This window comes from Ovis aries, chromosome 7 (genome assembly GCF_016772045.2).
Source record: "Ovis aries strain OAR_USU_Benz2616 breed Rambouillet chromosome 7, ARS-UI_Ramb_v3.0, whole genome shotgun sequence".
NCBI lineage: Eukaryota > Metazoa > Chordata > Mammalia > Artiodactyla > Bovidae > Ovis > Ovis aries.
The window spans coordinates 30964197-30984543 of record NC_056060.1 but is presented as its reverse complement, the minus strand read 5'-3'; the positions used below and the strand labels follow the sequence as shown (position 1 = coordinate 30984543).

At 46.4% G+C, this 20347-nt stretch overlaps 1 protein-coding gene and 1 long non-coding RNA gene across 11 annotated transcripts in view; one reads left to right on the top strand and one right to left on the bottom strand.

Moving 5' to 3' along the window:
* Positions 1–344: 344 nt before the first annotated feature.
* Positions 345–10954, bottom strand: LOC121819958 (uncharacterized). The gene is made up of 2 exons (XR_006060340.2): positions 10556–10954; positions 345–7239 (listed from the first exon to the last, which is right to left on the bottom strand). It is a non-coding gene; the product is annotated as an uncharacterized LOC121819958 (long non-coding RNA).
* Positions 9429–20347, top strand: part of MEIS2 (Meis homeobox 2) — a 222269-nt gene continuing 211350 nt past the window's right edge. For 5 of the 10 annotated variants that reach the window (XM_012181166.3, XM_060418578.1, XM_027971657.2 and 2 more), the window contains exons 1-6: positions 9429–10530; positions 11788–12020; positions 13538–13679; positions 14406–14456; positions 15452–15502; positions 16298–16447. In XM_012181166.3, the coding sequence (XP_012036556.2) occupies positions 10519–10530; positions 11788–12020; positions 13538–13679; positions 14406–14456; positions 15452–15502; positions 16298–16447 (639 nt within the window). In that variant the 5' untranslated portion in view covers positions 9429–10518. Of the gene's footprint in view, positions 10531–10749; positions 11101–11787; positions 12021–13537; positions 13680–14405; positions 14457–15451; positions 15503–16297; positions 16448–20347 lie in introns of those variants that run through there. The other 5 variants (XM_042252245.2, XM_042252247.2, XM_042252246.2 and 2 more) reach the window with 3 other exon arrangements.

Below are 20347 nucleotides of genomic sequence, written 5' to 3'. Positions count from 1 at the left end.
CAGAAGCGGACAATTAAAATCCTTGCCCTACCACAGCCGGCCACGTCTCACACAGAGTGAAAGTGGCTTTTTTTTTTTTTTTTTTTAAGGAGAGTGAGAGATGTATTTATGCACATATTTATCCCTCTAATTATAGGAATTAATCCTCTTACTTATGACTAAAAGGTAACGTCGAAGGACGTCCCTTTGATGTGGAAAAGCATCATTTGTGACTCACATTCAGACTGATTAAGGAATAATTGTTGTTAAACGCTTTACAAGAGGAGAGTGTTTAATTGAGGGGCATTCGTAATTTTACGGCTTAGCACAAAATTAAACGTAATTAAAAACTCAGAAATTCCAACTGATTTTCCAATTATTTTTATTGTCTGAGCTAATTGTTACACAAGGGTATCACTTCTCCCCAAAGGCATTACAAAAAAAAAGAAAAAAAGCAATCCTACCTTTCTCAAATTTTCAACGCGAGGATTCACAGCTTTCTTCAAGTCCAGGCCAGGTAAAGACCTTCCCCACTCTCCCTTCCGAGGTCCCGCCTCGCGCCCCTCCCTCCCCCACTGTAATTAAGCGTTTCAGCCACTCTCCCCTTCCGGTGAGTTCCTGCAACACCTTGGGATGTGAGAAAGTGATGGCAGTTCTCTTCTGCAGATCATTACAGCAAAACTGGAAGTATCTATGGAAGGCTGATGAATTTCTTGAAGTAACACTTGTCATACATGGCGGCGAGATTAAAAAAAACCTAAGTAAACACAGCTCTCTGGGGGCGATCCCTCGACGCCTCTGCCTTCGAGTGTATGGCAGGAGGGAGGTAACACGCAAACACGGACTGGGAGATGTTTATAAACGTGCGCACGAAGACATGCAGATGCACGCAGAAAACTTTTTTTTTTTTTTGGCCAAGGCTTCTCAGATTGTGAAATTTTTTTCTACTATCGGGATTACTGGAATAAAGCAAAGCTATCCTTGTATATATGGCTTCTCTTAATGTCCAAATAGATTTATTTAAATACACCAAAAGGTTTATAAAAAGTGCTTCAGTATTATAGAAACACATCCTCACAGATAGTCCAGAAGTGGCCCTGTCTTTCCTATCAGTCTTGGAGGGAATCCTAGAAAACAAAATAAAAAGCATAAAATTAGGCAGAATATGAATTTATAAATTTCAATTAGTCTAGACTGAGAGTGTGGAGTAGTGGAATGTTTGCATTTCACTAGTTTCTCTGTAATTTTTTTAGGATAGAGACTTCAGTGGATTCAAGCTTTCTATCTGACTTTCCCATCCACCCCTCATAAAATAAATGATTGCCTCTGATCTGATGTGCCAGGTGAAAATGGGTAGAATTAAAAATGTCAATTCTGCTTCCAACTTGTGTCTTTTGATTGAGTTCAAAAGCTTTTAAAGGTAAAATGTGCCGATCATTTATATGTATTGTTTCTTTTTCTCTTATCACGGCTTTTAACTGAAAAAGAAGAAGTCTATTTCCAAATTCATTTTCTCTGGAAGATTTGAATCTCCCAGGTAATTTGATGATGGAGCCTAACACATGTGATCTCCTGCGCCCAGTGAAGCCCAGTTTACAAGAGTGCAGTCAAAGAGGTACAGTGAAGTCTGGTTTTTTGGTTTTCTACCTAAACAGTTTACTTGGAGTTGAGATGAGGCTATTTGAATCAGAAGCTTTCCAAGTGCTTGTTGTTGTTCAGTCGCTAAGTCCTGTTCGACTCCATGCGATCCCATGGACTGGAACATAGTGCAAGTGCTACAATACTACTCCAAGGGCTATAAGACTATTTTGGAGGAAAGGTTGGAGTAGGCAGAGTTGGAAAGAATGGAGGAAGGATCTCTGAAAGTTAGAAATGGTGGAAAAGACATGTAATCCGATGTGGAAAATTGAGTAAAGAAGGCACTGCACACTGTAGCTGAGGCAAAGATTGCTGAATCCTTTGAAGAAACTGACACAGATTTTCCAGAGCTGGGAGGAAAGAGAGAGATGGATTGGGGGGTGGGGGAATCCTAGAGTGGGCATTTTATGTAAATGAGTAAATTCGAAATGTAGTACAAATCCAGTATAGTAAAACTGACAGTTCTGACAGTATTGACAACATAAATATATGTTTGAACACTGCACTTTCAGACACTTAACCGATGAAGCAATAAAAAAATTCGACTACAATATTTCAAATAATCGACATTGATGTTTTGATACATCATTTTTATACTCCAAATCGATCTATCACTCTGGGGCTGGTCAATTTTAAGTAAAAATGGGCTGCAACTATTTGCACCTTGGCTAATGATGACCTAATAACAGCCCTCAATTAATTATATCTAAATTGTGCTTTCTTTCTTCAGGATGAGAGCAGGAGGGGGCAATTCTTGAGGAACAGAACCTACACTTGAGTCATCCTCCACCCTCCTATTCTATTTTTGAGATTGTGGGGAGGGGAGAATTTTAGAGGTGGCAAGAGGTCTTTGTGTGATCAAAGTCATTGCAGGCTGAAGGCCCCTAGCTTCAAGTAGCTACTGATGGGGTCTTGTACTGGGGATATGGTCCTCGCTTTTACTTCTCAAGGTCAAAACTAAATTTTAGAAAATGCAGTCACAAAGTTGATATGATTGCACTTTTATGCAATCACAAAGCTCCCCAGGTCCCATACTGTTGCCTCCGTTTCAAGAACTAGATGCTCAAAAAGAGAGGACTAGAGATGTCTCTAAGGCTGAGTGTGTGGAGGGGTGTGTGAGTTGTGTGTGTGTATGAAAGAGAGAGAATTTTAAAGTACCAAATTGGAGCTGAATCTCTTCTTCTGCCCCTGTCCCCTCTAACTCCCCACCCTATGCTAAAGGTTTACCAGCTACTGGGTTTTTTTTTCTTTAAGCTACAAATAAGAAGGAAGACAAATCTCTTCCAGAAAGGAGGGAGAACACTGATGAGCACTGCATCCTCAAGCACGTTCCCCGAAGTCTGTTGCCTTTTTTTTCTTTGCCCTCTGGGGTTTCCAGTGAGCTTTCCTACTTCCACTTTTCTTTCCACTCCTCTCCAAATTTGATGTGGTAGTGATGGTGGGAGAGGGAGAATAAAACTAATTTATTATTATTTTTTCAAATAATTTATTATTTTTTAAATCCTGGACAGGCCCAGGACATAAACTGGAGCACTCTGCTGTGCTGTAAGGCGGTGGAGGGAAGGGGGGCCGGCTGGCGCCCCCAACCCCAGCCCTCTTCCGAAGGGCTATTCTCACCCCTGCAAAAGCCCCGACCCTTCAGTCAAACTCGCACTGAGACTCGGCCTTCTGACCTAAAACTTAGCCGGGCTCCACTAGACTGGATTCCAGCGTCTGACTTCTTTCCTCTAAACGTCACAAATGCAGTTTAAGTCCTTCCAAACCACCGCCGGCTGAGACGATGAGACTTAAGCAACGCGTTAAACTACAGTAAGATGTGAATCAAAGGAAAAGGACGTGTGTGGCCCACGTTGGGTGAAGGTGGGAGTCCTAGAAGAGCTCCCCCGCCTGAGCATCACCTGGTTCCGGTGGTGTCAGCCTCTGACCGGGTCTTTCCAGCTGTCTGCCCGGCAAATGGGGTTGGGAACTAGAAAGGGGACAGTAGGAAGGCAGGAAAGAGAGAAAGAGAGGACAGAATCAAGACTGCGTTAGAGATAAGAGAAAGAGAAGGCGAGAGGAAGATGAAAGGAAGGAAAAGAGCGCGGGAAGGAGCCAGAGACAGCGAGAGCTAGCGCACGTCGTGCTTGGAGCCCCGCCAGATAGCGCTAGAGGGCTATTTATTGAAATACTTTCCTACTGCGAGATAGGATAGGAGCTAAAATTGGGAGAAATAAGAAATAAGGCAGAGCAAAAGGAAAGTAAGTACAATCATTCCACCCCATCTTATTTAAGAAGAGAAATTGTGGGGTGCCTTATTGTTATTAATGGAGGGAGGGGTGCGTGGTAGAAAGCCTAAGTGGGGAAAGGACCAAAACAAACAAAAAGAGGTCCCCTTCCTCTCTTGATCCCAACTAAGAAGAGAATAAGCAAAGTTAACAGGTAAGAAAGCAAGTGAAATTCGTCCTAGAGCAACTTTCAGAGCTGCTGGTTTCATGGCTGGGAAGGTCAGGAACAGTTCACAAGGATGAGCGGAGCTTTATAGAGAGATGTTTTTAAAGTAATACATGACTGCAAGGGGGTGGGGAGCGGGAGGCAAACACGTTATTGAAAACACCAAATAAAATATATATCAAAAATTCCAACTGTCAGCCAGCAGGTTGGAACAGAAAGAGAACCCCTTTGCCTTTGTCCTAGCGATGCTGGGTTCAGGGCTGTGTCTGCAGGGCCGCAACCAAACTCCTTGAATAACAATTTCTACTCTGGGAGGCTTGGAGAAGAGAGCTGGACTACAAAAATTCCCTGTTGCATTCAGAAACCAAAGAACAGTGAAGCAGATGGAGAGGGAAGACCTAGTGACCGAGGTGGAGGCCGAGGAGGGAGAGAGAGAGGAAGAAGAAAATATTCGGATCCTATTTACTTGCTCAGGTCAGTAATGCAAGAAAACTTCTTTAAAAGCATAATTTAAAATATTGATTTAGTTTTATTCTAAAAGCCCAAGCATCTCACATCTATCTTCTCATTTTAAAATGGCACTTTCCTTTTACCTGAAGGAATTTTTTTGAATTAAAGTAATAATTAGTATCTTTCTTCCAAACCAGCCAAGAGAGCCTCCACAAATAAAAATTAACCTATAGAGGAAAAAAGAAAGAAAGAAAAAAAAAAAAAACCCCAAACCCTGCTTAATCTAAAATAGCCCAATTCAAAACATTAACTAAAGTTACAAATAAGATTAAGGGTGGATCTATTTGTTCCTCTAGCAAGGTGCCAATTGTTCTGACTGTTGTAAGAAGACAAAAAGGTTTTAAGCCCTGTGATTTTAATACACAGATTAACACTTCAGACTTTACAGTTCTGAGGAATTTGGAGTTTTCTCTGCTGAGGCTCTATAACTTTTTAGGTAAAAAAAGGAGGAAAAGACGCTTAAGTTCCTACAGGAAGGTGGGCAAATTCACCCAAAATAGAGTCTAGGTTCATAGATGCTCATTTCAAATTACTCTCCATAAAGCCAATGCCCTTTAAATTAAGTAACTGTAAGGCAATTCAATTATTCTTTTAACATCTTGAATGTTACCTATAATATCATTCCATGTTGAGACAAAAAGAGAGAGAGAGAGAAGGAAAAGTAGAAAAGAAGCAGTTCTCAGAAGTCTTGGGGATGCTCCAGTAAGCAAGAGGTGATTAAAAACAGACCCTCAAGTTTGAAAGGCCTAATTCCCCCTCCCATTCACCTCCACCGGATCAGGTCCCCTCCCTTCACCTTTTTTTTTCTTTTTCATTCAGTGCCCCCACCCCGACTCCAAAGCTCAGTAGCCGATTTGGGATTCTGAAGAAATAGACTTCAGCATCCATATTTGTTCTGGGGCACTTGTAAAATGCGATTTGTAGAAGGTCTTCAGCCTTCTGATTGTCTTTGAATTGTTTTTACTGAAACAGATCTTTTGCAGTTAATGAGTCCCCACGCAGCTGGACAGCTCCTCTCGGACACTAAGAACTCTAACCCCAAAATGACCCCAATTTGACACCGCAAGATGAAATTTTACCGCCTGTTAAAACCATTTCCAGCCTGAGCAAAAGGGGCTGACTATTGACGGAGGTGTGTGCCGCCTCCTGCGACCCCCATCTCACGACCGTCTCCCGGCCCTGCCCCACCTACTTTTCCTTTACCCCAAACGTGGCAGAGCAGATGAGCCTCGAAGTCCCGGAAGGGTTTCGGAGGCTGAGAACGGAGCATCAGCAAGATACTATCCCGGACGAGAAACCAGAAAGCCTGCGTACTCTACTGCTTTTGAGTAGTTTCAAAGGGACTGCAAAACTGGGAGTTAGGGGAGACCATGAAGTTCTCAAATGTTCTTCAGTTCTATTAATAAAACATCAGCAAGTTGGTGATTAAAAGTAATCGTCCTTTGAATTCATCAGATTGACCAAGAATGGACATCGTGAATCACCTACAACTTGATCTTGTGTGTAACTGACTGCACTGCGATGCTATTTTAAACTAACAGTTTCATAATTACGTGCAACTAGGTAAGTGAAATCTCTTTAGTCGCATGAAATTCGGGATTCTCCCTTTAAGAAACTGGTAAAATTTTAAATGACACAGATTTTCCTCCTGGAAGACTTCACTTTTAACATTCTCACACTTCTTGACTAATGTCTTTGGAGTTAAGGATGATTGGTTGGTTTTTTCCTTAACAGTATCTCAAAATGTTCTATTTCTCTCTCCCTCCCACCTCTGACCAGATTGTCCTAATTACTTGCTTTAATGTATTCAATAAAATTCGAAAGTAGTTACAGAATATCAGAGCAAGAGAGAGAGACAGGGAAAGGAAGAAAGAAGTTCAGATTAAAATGCCTTCTGCGTCGCCCAAAGGATGAAAACACATGAAAAAAGAATTCAAACTTTTTTCTTTTGTAAAACTCAAGATGATCACGGAATAATCAACCCATTATTAGCTGTTTGAAAATATAGAAACCATCAATTGGTCTGAATTGTTTTTACTCGATGCACTGCCATGGAAGAAACACTTTTAAAAAAATCTTCGTGTAATTTTTCTAAATAAAGGCTGTAGGAATGCTACTCACTTCACAATATCATTAAGAAAAAAAAATGTAATGGTAAGAGAAGAAGATAGCAACTTCGAATGTTCAAACTGCGATGCAGAGGTTCGGTTCCAAGCTGATTTTTACAAAATCAACATTTTCAAGGAAATTGAAATCCTTTAAAAAAGAAAAGTAATTGGCGCCTCATTGCTTACTATATAGGACACTTAAAACAATAATAACCCTATTGGCGACAAATATGCAATATTGATAACAGGAACAGTTAGAAGAGTTAAAAACTTAAAAACTGAGTACAAACTTCTCAGCTAGCGGCGCTGCACTGGGACCGTGGATCCACCAACATAAAACCCTCTGCTAAGTCGAAAATGCTCCGTAGCGAGACCAGTTTGATTTTTTTTTCTTTCTCGGTCATCTTCCCGCCTCGGACTAACCGAATTCGAACAACTACCTCTTGTTAATAAAATTCTGGAGGTCAACTTTTTCTTCTCTTTTGCATCTTCTTTTTTTTTACTCACCTTTCCTTATATGTCCATGAGCAACTCAGCAACAAATACGAAGGATGCTTTTAATCTTGCAGTTCTTCTGGGAAGACAAAATGAGGAGGTGGATGGGGAAGGACCCTCCTCCCAACGTTCAGGTTTCTCACCAGTCTGCTCTTACCGGCTTGAAGCCTGGCTTACGAGTTACTGGAAACCTGGGCTAGACTCTCATCCCAAGGCTCCGCGCGCCCGGCTGTCCTCGCTGTGGCCACCGCGGGCAAATACTGCGCGATCCACGGCCCCACTCCCTGACGTCGCCCTACCCTCGCCTCTGCAAGTCCCTCCGCACTATCTTTCTTTTATATGTGAGGGCCGATTTCCCGCAGACATCATTGTTATGATGGCTCATTTAATCAAACTGTTTAATTGCTCCAGTAATCACTATCATCATCACAGGTGCTCAATCATTCATCATTTTTGGAGGGTTTTATTGACCTCCCGAGCTCATTCCCCAACCCTATTAAAATCGGGCCAAATTTCTCCGACTCCGCTTGGAGTCTCTGCAGGCTGCTATCTAAGCTCAGTTGAGTTGCCCGAAAGCTTACAGTGAAGCAGAGAAGATATAAGGGGGACTTTAAAAAAGAAAAGCCTATCAGCCTTTTCTCACTCTCTCCCTCTCATATTCTCATTCTCTCTCATTTTCTCTCTCTCCTGTGTGACACACACACTACTTTATTCCTTTATTCTCCTTGCGCTCCCCTCCCCTCCCCAGCCCCCATCTCTCGGGAAGTCGGTCAAAGCCCAGCGCAGAGGATACGCTACTTTCTATTCTCCAGAATGGGTTCAAAGTTGGAGAAGGAGGCAGCTGTTGAGGACAGTCTGTTTTCAATTCTCTAAGATCATGAACCACGGCGAGAGCGAGGAGTTGGGGAGAGAGGGCGCGCTCCGAGCGCCGGGCCTGGCTGCTGGGCTGCCTGGAGCCAGGGGACGGCGGAGGATGTAGAGCGAAGCGCGCGGGGAGACCGTAGCTCCGCCCCCAGCTCGGGGCTCCCAGTGATTGACACGCAGCCGCCGGGATACCCGCGGCGCGGAGGTGAGGCTGGGAGCAGCTCCAGCCAGGGATTCGGAGAGACACCAGCTAGAACTACTTTCTACGCAAACCGTGTGGGATAGCTACCTTCCCCCCACACATACAGATTCTTTTCATTTTCGGAAAAGTTCATTCGGAATTGGCCCCATCTTCCAGATCGCCCTAAATTGCGCGATGTAATTAACACAGCCATTAGCCAGCGGTACCTCGCCCTGGCCTCCGCGCCCCGGGCGACCGCAACAAAGCTGGTCCGGGAGTGCGGGCCAATCCTCCACGCTAGGCATCTTTTTTCTCTTTCTCTCTCCCCCTCTCTCTCCCGCTCGCTCCCATGCTTCCCAGCTCTAAGTGAGATCCACTTCGGAGTCGCACACCAGTCGCGCGCGCGTGTACGCATACACACACCCACAACACACACACACACACCCATTGGCAACATCAGACAACATCAAGTTCCCAAAAGACTCTCTCCCCACTTCCTCCCTCCAGATTCCTCTGCGGCCCCCAAAGACTCTCCGTGGTGGCCCTCGTCCGCACAGCTTGGAGGGAGTGCTCTTTGAGTTAAGCTGGTTTCTTCTTGTCCTAGTAAAAAAAAATGAATGTTGACAACAAGGGTCCTGGCTCTGCACAGGGAAGAAAGTACCACTTAAAAACAAAAACAAAACTCTGGCCGGGCGTTGGTACGGTCTCCAGATCCTGCTGCCTCTGAGTGTTAGCAGAAAGCCTTCGGGGCGCGACAGTCGGCTGGTAGAGGAGTAGGGGGCCGCGGAATTAAAAGGAACAAAAGCAGGAGCGCCATGCCAAACGTCCCCGACACGACCCCGTTAGGGAGGAGCCGGGAGTGATGGGGAAATGAACTAGAAGTTTTAGAGAAAAAAATAAAAAATCTGAAGCTGTACCGTACTTTCCCTGTGGTTTTCTGCAGTTTTCCTCTCTGCGCTCTCCCTGTCTTCTTCATTCTCTTTCTCTCTTTCCCTCCCTCTTTCCTCACGTGCGCGCGCGCGCGCGCACACACAAGCTCACACACACAAACGCGCACACACACACATATACACACACTCCTCTTCCTCCCTCCCCTCCTCCCCCCGCGCCATCCCCGCGGAGGAGCAGCCTCGCTGATTTGCTCGGGTCTGCTGGGCTCCTGCCTCCCCTCCCCCTTCCGCCCCCCCCCCCCCCCGCCCCCCCAACCGGGGCCGTCCGATCGCACTCGCTGCATATCAGAGGCTCCGCGCGGCGCGCTCCTCCTCGCTCCCGCTCCCCACTCCCGGGATGTGTCTCCGCCGTACGACGGGCTATGGCCACCACGACTTCCGGGTTCCGTCATTTCGTTCTCCCGCCGCCGACCCGCGCCGCCAAACTGAGGCTCTTCTATAAGCCAGGCAGCAGCCAACCTGCCAACACCTACTGACACTCACTCATCTCCCAGAGAGAGAAAGAGAGCGAGAGAGAGCGAGCGCGAGAGAGCGAGCGCGAGTGAGAGCGAGCGAGCGAGCGAGAAAGAGAGAGAGGGAGAGACAAAATACCTACCAAGAAAGGGGGGGAGGAAGTCCAATTTTTGCAAACTATTCGTTTTTTTTCTTGATTTTTCCCCTCCTGCTTTCTTTGAACGATACTTTAAAGAGAGAGGATCATATTATAGATACAGCGGGGGCAAAGCTAAAAGAGGGGGGAGGGGGAGGAAAAAATACAAGAAGCAGAAACCCCTCGCGGAGTTTTACTGGAAGAAAAAAACGGGTCTGAAAGATTCCTCCTCTTCATCATCATCAACCATCATTCATTCACTACCTTGACATTCCGGGCTTTGATTGACAGCTGGAGTGGCAAAAAGCCATGAAACACGACAGTTCGGTTACATGTGGGCTGCTGACGGGCCGCTCGTAACCTTCAGTTCGGGGGCTTAACAAATTTTTTTTTCTTCTTTTTCTTCTTCTTTTTCTTTTTTTTTTTTTCCAACTGAGGGGAAGAGAAGAGAAAGAGGGGGAAAGGAGGACCGAAGAGGAGGAGGAGGGGAGGGGGGAGGAGGAGGAGGTGGAGGAGGAGGAGGAAGATCAGGAGGAGGAGGAAGAAGAGGAAAAAAGAGAAAAAGAAGAAATATCACAGGAAAAAAAAACTCTTCGTTGTCTTGCTTGGGCTTTTTTTTCCCCCTAAAAATAACATTGGAAAATTGGGAGAAGTCTCCTTGGTTTGGAAAAAAAAAAAAAAAAAAAACAGGAATCTTCAGCCTAGATCACTTTCTTATCCGGACTGGGATATTAAATATACGACACATCCAGGAGTTTATTGGAGCGCAGACTGATGGCGCAAAGGGTAGGTTTAAATCTCCAACACTTACCTAGATATAAATCCTCTCCTAAGAGGGGCCTGTCCCGGTGCCTCCTCTCCCTTCAACGCTGCTGCTGCTCGCTGCTTGATGATGGCGGCCAGTATTTTAAAAAAATAGCAGCAAAATTATTCATCGGCTTCTTTTCCCCCCCGTGCCTCTGCGTGTGTGCGAGTGTGTGTGCGTGCGTGTGTGCGTGTCTGGGCGCGCGTGTTTCAGCGCTGTGCGAGCGGGCGGGCGGCGAGTGCGTGTGAGTGGTGTGTGTGTGTGTGCGAGTGCAATTGTTACACGCTTTCGCCTCGCTCCAGCTTTTACCCCAGCAGCGCGATTCCCCCGGTTCTCCTGCTGCCGCCGCTGCCGCTGCTGCGCCGCTGCTGCCGCTGCTCCCGCGGCTCGGGGCGGGCACCGGCTGCGTAGGAGCCGCCGCCGCCGCCGGGGCCGCCGCTGGGGCCGCGCTGCCGCAGCCGCTGCGCCGCCGCCTAGACTAGCCTGGGCTGCTTGTTTTGTCTCTGAAATTGACAAGGACGCAGGGAATCCGCTGCTAAATAATGTTTCTGGTAACTTTCACGTTATTCCCCCCACCCCCCACCCCCACCCTCCGCTCCCTGCCCCGGGGGAGGCACTGGCCCCAGTCTTCCCTCGTCCTCGGCGTTCTCGTCCTGATTATTAGCGTTTTTCTTCTCTTTATTTTGTTTCATTTCGCCTTTTGATTTATTGGATCCTCTGGAGGAGACGAAGGGGGGTTAGGGGTGGGAACCGGGGCTTCCTCCTCTCGCTAACTCCACTTCTCCCTCGGTTGGCTCGCTACGGTTCTGCTGCCTCCGGCCCGAGCGGGACCTCCCGGCGCCCCTCGGTCCCCGGCCTCACCGCCCCCTCTCCCTGCTCTCAACGCTGCTCTGGGTTCATACTTTTTCTTTTTCTTTTTTTTTTAATTTAAAAACACCCACCCTCCCAACTTTCAACTCCGTTGTTTCGGCTGGTTTGGTTTCTGTGTGCTCAACTCGCGCTGGGTACTTCTTCCTGACTTTGTTTTTATTTGTGTTTTCCTCTCTCTTTTTCTCCTGCCTCCCCCTCCCGCCCCCTCCTCCTCTCTCTCCTTCCCTTGGCTTTCTCCCCCTCTCGTCTCTCTATTCCTTCCCCACTTCGCTCGCTCTCTGCTCCCTGCTTCTTTTCCTCTCCTCCCTCGGCTCCCCTGGCTCTGCCTCACCTCCCGCGCCCCCCGCCCCTCCGCCGGGTTCTGACAGTACGATGAGCTGCCCCATTACGGCGGGATGGACGGAGTAGGGGTGCCTGCTTCCATGTACGGAGACCCTCACGCGCCGCGGCCGATCCCTCCGGTTCACCACCTGAACCACGGGCCGCCGCTTCACGCCACGCAGCACTACGGCGCTCACGCCCCGCACCCCAATGTCATGCCGGCCAGTATGGGATCCGCTGTCAACGACGCCTTGAAGCGGGACAAGGACGCGATCTATGGGTAAACCAGCCCCCACCCCCTCCCGACCCAGCGGACGGTGTGAGTGTGAGTGCGAGTGTGTGTTTGTCTCTGTGGGGGATGAGGGGTTGGCCGACTAAGTGGGGAGTCACTGCTCCTTAGGGTGGGGGGCGAGAACCGTTTGCCATAGGAAAGGACAGTGCAGGGGGCGGAGGGGGGAGGGGGCGCTGCTCTTCTGCCCCTTGACTATGAGTCCCGGGAAGATTTGGCTTCGTCTACCCTCAAGGCCCCGCCACTCTGGACCCCATAGCCGGGAGTGACTGAGTCCTCACAATCTGGCCAGGGCCTTCTCCCCAAGGACGGGATTCCTGGCCAAAGGACGCAGAGCTGGGCCCCCTAACAGAGGCCCTGAAGAAGGAGAAAGTTTCCTGCCCATGAGGAGCAACTTTTTTTTTTCTTTTCTGTTTCCTATCGAGAGTCCGGGAGTCACTAAATGCAGCTTGAGCTGGGATCAGGGCTGCTACGGCCGGCCAGGAAGTCCTAATCACCCTCTTCTTAATTCTCTGTAAATAAAGGGGGCAGACCTTGAAGTGCAGCGGGGTGGAAGGGACTGCTGCTTGCACAGAGCCGCTCTTGAGGGGAGTGAGGGAGATGGCTGGAAATTATTTTAAATTCTGAGAGAACTCAGGGAGGGCTGGGATTGCGCGGGCCCAGCATGTACCACTCGGGCTGTCCCAGCGGAGGGTAGGTGAGGGAAGGCTGTGGGATGCGGAGGGGAGGGGACAGTCAGTAAACAGCAACTGTGCCTGAAGCAAGAGGCCGCCAGCATCCCAAAGTGTAGCTAAACCGCCCGGAGGAACACAAAGGGCAGACGCACACGCTCACTTCCAAGTTATAACACTCGATTTATTTATTTTTGCCTGCTGGAGAAGTGTGGTCTTGGGAAGGAAGCTCTTCTGCGTGTACCTCATGTAACTGGCCCCCACATCCAGGCTTTTACTAGAAGTGGACCAAACAAGTTCATAAGGCGAGGGGGTGGAGAGGTTAGATTGAGGAAACATCACTGGTGAGGGAGGCGGCGGTTGTAGGTGAGCCTTGGGCCTCCTATGACTTCCCCTATGCAGAAGTTAAAGCAGTCTTGGATTTCACCGACTGTTCCTCTCTTGGGAGGTCAGGGCTGGGTCTCAGGGGTTGGTTGGACGGCCTCTGTAGAGTGGGGAGTGGGTCTGGTTCAATTCCGGGCTCCAGACTGCCTCAGCTTACTGGATGCTTCCTTATGTTCGAACCGAGGCTGTTTATACTCGGAGGGCTAAAAGTGACCAGGGGCCTCTCCCACCGCATCTGAGGGAGTCCTGAGCTGAGGGAAAGGGCCCGGCCGTTTCTCCTTTCTGTTTCTGGCCCAGGCTTGGCTGCCTGAAGGAAGGATTGTAAAGTGTGATGCGTGTCTGTGGTAGTAAGGAAGGAATCCGAACCCTCCAAACTTGTTGATTACAGTTCTTGCTCCTTCCCCTCTGCACCCCGTCTCCGTGTGTGTGTCTCTGCGTGGCGCTGCCCGTTAGGCACCCGTTGTTTCCTCTGTTAGCTCTGGTCTTTGAGAAGTGCGAGCTGGCGACCTGCACTCCGCGGGAACCCGGAGTGGCCGGCGGAGACGTCTGCTCCTCCGACTCTTTCAACGAGGACATCGCGGTCTTCGCCAAGCAGGTCCAACCTTCTTGACCCACTAGCCCTCCTGCAGCCCCCCACTCCCCTCCTCCCCTTTCCTCGAGCTTTACTTGAAAGAGGAGGAAGAGGCTGGGACACCCGATCTGTACCTCCGGCCCAGTCCGCGCTCTGCGCCTCCTCCCCATCCTTGAGCCTGGAGGCGAATTGGAAGAGGAGATAAATATGGGTGTTTGTTTTTCCCCCCAGCCAGGAATACAGGGGCTCGACCCTCGAATTAAAGTTGACCTGCTCCTAATCTGGGGCTTGGCCTTTTCCCCCGCCTGCAGCTACTTGAACAAGAATTGGGGATAGGGGCTTTGAGGGCCCCCGAGAGTGCCCGGGAGGGAAGGAAGCTGGGCGCCTCTCGGGGCTGTCGGCGCCGGCGCGGAGGTGAGAGAGGCTGCAAAACCCAGTCCCGTGGACAGCAGGATAAGCGGGTACCCGGGCCCAGAGAACCGCCCTGAGATCTCGGCTCCAGCTCGGCGGTTCCAGGTACCCCTTCATGGGGCCAGGATCCGAAGGTCCAGATTCCTTTTCAACCGTCCCTACTGGGTTTTTTTTGTGTTTTTTTTTTTTTTTTCCATGTTTTTTACCAAAGCGCCTCTTTTCTCAGCCACTGCCCCTCCGCCATCCCCACTCGCACACGACAATTTAGTCGGTGACAAGGGTTTTTTTCCTTTTAAAATGGAGTGATAATTCATGCTGACTTTCCCCTGCTTCCTATAGGTTCGCGCCGAAAAGCCACTTTTTTCCTCAAATCCAGAGCTGGACAATTTGGTAAGGCTCACTGTGGCTCGCCTGTCCCCAACCTGGGCCCCCTCCCCTGCCCAGAAGCACCCGCTTTTCCCCCACGGAGCTCCGGGGAGTTTGAGCAGAGCCCTCCTTTTGAAGCTCCAGAGCGATGGGGAGGAAGGGAACAGCTTAGCGCCCTCGCCGGGGAGCTGGCAGTGAGGGGTGGGTTGGACGTCAGGGCGCGCGGAGCCCCTGGGAGGCAGCGAGCGGGGACGCGGCGCCGAACGCGAGAGCAGGGGATGCGCCCCAGGTCTCGGCCCCGGGAGCTAGGCGACGAGAAGTGAGTTATTTCCTCTGTTTGCCGGGGCAGGCGGCCGAGCCCGGGGCAGCTTACCCGAAGGAAGTAACCGCCTGCGCGGCGGAGGGCGGGCCGGGAGGTGGGCGGGGAAGGGGGGCGAGGGGCAGACCGGCGCAGGCCACTTTTAGGTGCGATTCTTTTGCTAATTTGCACAATTTCAATATTAAAAGTACTTAAATCCGCTTTCAAAGGCCCTGCCTCGCCATTCATCTGGAGTATTTCCTTCTTTAGTAAGGAGGGATTTCGCAGGGTGTGCTGTTCTAAAAAGCTTTCTCTCTCCAGAGAAACGACTTTTTTTCTTCCTTTCTTTCTCTCTTCTTTTTCTTCTTCTTTTTTTTTTAAGTTGGCCTGAGGTCGAGAGAGGGGACAGTTAAACAGGACTCAGGAGGAGAAAGGCCTGTCCTTAGGAAGGCAGCCCTTGCAGATAGCTCAGTACACGTGAGGAGCAAAGATACTAAATGCCTTGGCATAGGTTGAGTCAGATTCCCACCCCGTAGCCAATGAGGCAGAGATGATCAGTAATCACTTGGTTTTCCTGACGATTTCTTGATGTGTGGGTTTTGCCTGGCCACTTGTCTGCGTCTTCTCCCAACCCAATCCCCTCACCATCCCCCCACTAGGAATTTCCGAGTGGCAGCAGTCACAGAGCCTTAACTCCACACTCTAAAAACTTTTCTTCCAGATGATACAAGCAATACAAGTACTAAGGTTTCACCTTTTGGAGTTAGAAAAGGTAAGCAGGAAACGACACTCCCCACTTTGATTTAGTCACTTCCCTCTCCTGGTGGAGTTGGGAGTGTTTTTAACAAACCTCCAGTCTGAGCACCTGGAGAGATTTTGAGCAACTTGTTACCTAGTCTTTCCCTCAAATTGCTCTTCAAACCCAGGGGCTCGGAGGATGGGTGAATTAAGACAACCCTGCCTTTTAAAGTAGCCGCCTCCCCCCCCCTCCTTTATTTTCCCCCAGGCATTGAGGATTATTTTGAAATGCTGCAAACCATTTGTGTTACTGGACATTCAGCCTGCTTGCGTCTCTATTAGGCCCAGGGCATGCATTAGGTGCTAGCGGAGGGAATCATTCTGGCTAGGGTGTCTTTACATAGCTCTGCAGCTCAATCATTTTCTCCTGAAAACATACAAAATTCCTAGCTTATTGAATCACAAATGCTAATGCTGTTCCCAGTTCCTGCATCCTTACGTTTTGATGTTATCATCAAATCGGCTTTTCCCCCCAAGGAGTCCCAACCTGAACCCAGTTATTTCCAGTCCTGTTTCTGTTCCCTTTATTGTAACTTGTTGCTCAGGGAAGTCTCTCGAGAATAATATCTGCTACAACAATTGCTCTATTGTTTCCTTGCCTTCAACTATTACACCCATTAATTAGAGTTAGTTTGGAAGACATGGCACTGTTGCTCTTTCCAAATGTAACCTTGCAACCTGGTACTTTTTCCCCTTAAAAAAATGAAACAAAACCATGACAACAACAACAACAACACAAGCTGAACCCTCCATCATGACCTCCTTCTAGGTCCATGAACTGTGTGATAACTTCTGCCACCGGTACATTAGCTGTTTGAAGGGGAAGATGCCTATAGACCTCGTCATTGATGAAAGAGACGGCAGCTCCAAGTCGGATCACGAAGAACTTTCAGGCTCCTCCACAAATCTCGCTGACCATGTAAGTCTGTGAGCTTTTGGCATTCTTTTAAGACCACTGGGCACAGCAGTTTTGAAAATTTTGTTGCAACCTCTAGCTCCACTGACTGAGGTTTCCTTTTTAAAATAAAAAATTTGGTCTTTCTGGGAGTCTTTTCCTCCCCTTCTCACTACTTCTTCCACACCTTTCATCTGTATTTCCCTTTTCTTGGACCCCTTCCTTATTTATGTTGAGAATTAAAAAAAAGAAAAAACAGCAAGTTAATAGAGTGATTTGTGCTTCTAATGTGTAAAGTTTCCTGGATTTGGTAACTTGAGTGTTAGCAAATTGTCTGCTTGATACGGTGACCGCTGCCTTTTCTGCTTTCTCAATTCTGTAATCAGTGCAGCAGGGAGAGAAGGAGGCAGGAAAGTTAACTGGACAGGATGGGTGAGAATTGGGGAGCAAGGACTGATTTCTCAGTTTCTCGCAGAGATGGCAATTCTGAGAATTATTGTAAATCTTGCATTGCATTTGAAATAAAAGGAGTGAACCCATTCTAGTTTTCTGAGCTTATGCTGTATAGAAACTTATTGTCAGTGTATGAACTTACTGCCAAGTGCCTGAAGCATCTTGGTAATAAAAGACAGTAACCTTGATGAAACAAATATTAACAATGTATTACAGAAAGCTGAAGGGAATTGTGATTGAGTAAACATAGGTTAGTGGTTGAATTTTAACACTTAAAAGAGTTGGTGAATGAGAACGGAGAGTATAGTAAGGAGGGACCCATGTGTGTCAGGCCGGGAACGGAGATTTCTATTCTCTCTGTTTTTAATCCTATTTTGGAACTGATCTAGTGAGTCTGATGCTTAAAAAAAAAAAAAAAAAAAAAAGGCATATGTAGTGAGACTGAAAATTTGAAAAAGAAGCAAAGAGAAGAAAGATTGCAGCTGGTAGGAAAGGCAAGAGTGGAGAGGTTAAAGAGTGGGTGTGAACAGCAGTTTATTTATAGGAACTCAAGCCTGGGGGTGGGGGACAGGGTGTCCATAGATTACAGTCAATTGAACTCACAACCTGAATGATACAGGCTGTAGTCTGCTAACTTGACGGCTGAAATATTAATTTAGCACTCTGTGGAGTTAAATGGGCGTCAAGGCTTGAAGGTAGTTGGTATCACCACCATCACCCCCCACTCCTAGGTGGTCAGAGGAATGAGTTGAGATACCTTGAGAATAAGTTTCTCCCCTTCCTTCTCCAAAAGTTTTGAAAATATACAGTCACAGATTTTAATGAGTAGCCTCTGTGCTCTATGGAAAGCCATATAGCCTAAGGACAAAAGTTTCTATTAAAAAAAAGAAAACGTCAGTCCCGATGTCCAGTTCTGAGACAGAATAAATACTGTGGTGTTGAAGGCTCCCATGCCTGTCTTTACTCTTGGCTTTTTCCATCACTGGGAGGGAGATGTTGGGGAGCTCTTTTGTATATTAAGTAGATTCACTGAAATCAAGTGGGTGCAACAAGCAGCTATGGCAAGTTTATTTGCTGATATGTAGCTATATGCTGTGTGGTTGTGGTCGACAGGGCATGACACTGCCTTCGAAGTATTTGTTGTTGTCATTTACTTGTTTATTTTCATTGCTTCCTGTTTCTAAATTCATGTGCATTTTGCGCTATTGGGGGGACTGGGAAGGCATCTAGTTACATGGTTTGTAGGATGAAAACTTCACAGTTTTCTGCAGCAAGAGCTTTTCTCATGTCATTTATAGGGGTCTTGACTACTTGGTTTTCTGGAATAGTTTCTTGGAATTGTTTTTTCAAGTGGATATATGGAACTAGAGCATGCTGATGTTTATATACTAGGCTGTTTATAGAATTGGCTGATCAACAATGCCAGTTTATGGTACTATTTGGAATATTAAATTATACTCAGGAAAGAAGTTATACCTAAGAAGATAGTGCTTTAATAATGCAACAGTCATCATCTTTGAATAAAAGAATCAACTATAACATTTGTTGCCTCTCTTAGAGGCCCCCAATCAAGTAAATATGACAACTGATTTATTTTGAACCCATGAGGGCTTACCACCTCATTGGGCATCATAATTTAAAGCCTTTTATTTCCTAGAGTCTGAACTATTACATTTTTACTTTAGCCCCCCTGCTATTTGTTTGCAAAGGAAGCAATAATTTGTTCCACCAGCAATCCGAGTGGGAAATGGTGAAGTTTGCCACAGATTTGAATTTTATGTAGGAGATGAGAGAAAACCTTGGAGAGTTTTTTTTTTTTTACCCTTTTTGGTACTTTGACACCTTAAGTGTACGGAATGTATTCTTTCCCAAGTCTTCCCCTACAGAGTGATCCTCTTATGTTCAGCCTCTTCTGCAGGCTATTCCTCCTCCCTCAACTCCCCCCAGCCACAAAAAAGTGAACATACCTCCTCAGACCCACTACCTGAAAAGTGGTATGAGTGGGACATTTTCAGCATGTAAATGTATCCAATTTGAATCTCCAGGTTTACTTTTTCATTTGCTTTGATATGCATATTTAATACATTGCCCCAGGCTGGATCTCATTTGGTGCATGCTGGTGCAGGGGTGATGATGAGCCACTTCAGAAGGACCGAGACAGCGTGTTGTTTTCTCTTTTTTATCTGCTGGCCCACTATTCTGATCTACTGGCTTCCTCGTGGTTTTATTTGCACATGAAATGCTGAGAACATTTCAACTTATTGGCTATGAATAATGACAGCTAAAAAAGAAGTGTAGTTTAATTTGTTGTGTGCCAAGGTTTCTCTTCTGGAGGTGACAGTTTGTGACAGCTGTTTGACACCCCCAAAACACATACACCTCTATCCTTATTAAGTGGTATCAAGCTACTTTGTGTGAGGGTGTGTGTGTGTGTGTGTTTAAGGAAGGAGCAAGCAGGGAGAGAGAGAATGAAAGAGAAAAGAAAGAGTAAGTGTGTGATTCTGAGTAGTGGGAAGCAAAGACCGAAGCGTCAGGAGCAAAGTATTAGGCACCAAAAAAGCTTTTGATTTTCTTATTAGAATTTAAAAAAATAGAAATATATAAAATTAATTGATATAAATATCTCAAAAGCAAGTATTTGAGGCCAACTTTTAAAAATGAGTTTTACATACTCTTGCCTAGTGAACAAGGTTGTTGTCATGTTGATTTCACATTCTGTAATATTCTATAAATAATTTGATGTAACATAGATGCATTAATGGAAGACAGCCATAATGTCTTACCTTCCATACATTAAATTCATTTGTTCGTTTCCCATTGACACTTACATGATGGGCATACTAATAAAAAAAGTTTGGAATTGAATAGAAAATAAAAGTTGCAACATGGGCTACAATTTTATCATGTTTAGGAGATTCATAGTGAATGCTTGCTAATATTTTTAATATTATAAAGATTTCATCTTATACTTTTATTATCATATAAGAGTAATTGTTATAGGTAGGAAACAGCTACCTGTAACGGTTATAGTATTCTTTGGAATATTGGGGAGAAAAATATAATGGTGAAAAGAAATAGAACTCCATTTTCCATCTCCAGTTCTTGTTAAGTTTCCTAGACATTCAAATTTATTTATTTTTTTAAAATAAACTTGTCAAGAAACCAATTCTTGAAAAAAAAAGTTTCAACTTGAAAACTGTTATGGCATGATCACGATTTTCCTAGTCTGGATTGTTTCTGAATAATAGGTGATGTACACATTATCTGCTTTACATAATTTTACATCAAGTCTAGATCGAGTGCAGACAAATGAAATATATCTTTCTATTTACATATGAAGATACTACGTATCTTTAGATCAAGTTTAGATAAATGAATTATATTTGTTTTTGAAATACATTCTCTGACCTAAGCTCTATTGGCCTGAAGGTACGTAGTTATATAGTTATTTCTATAATGTGCTTAAGAAAT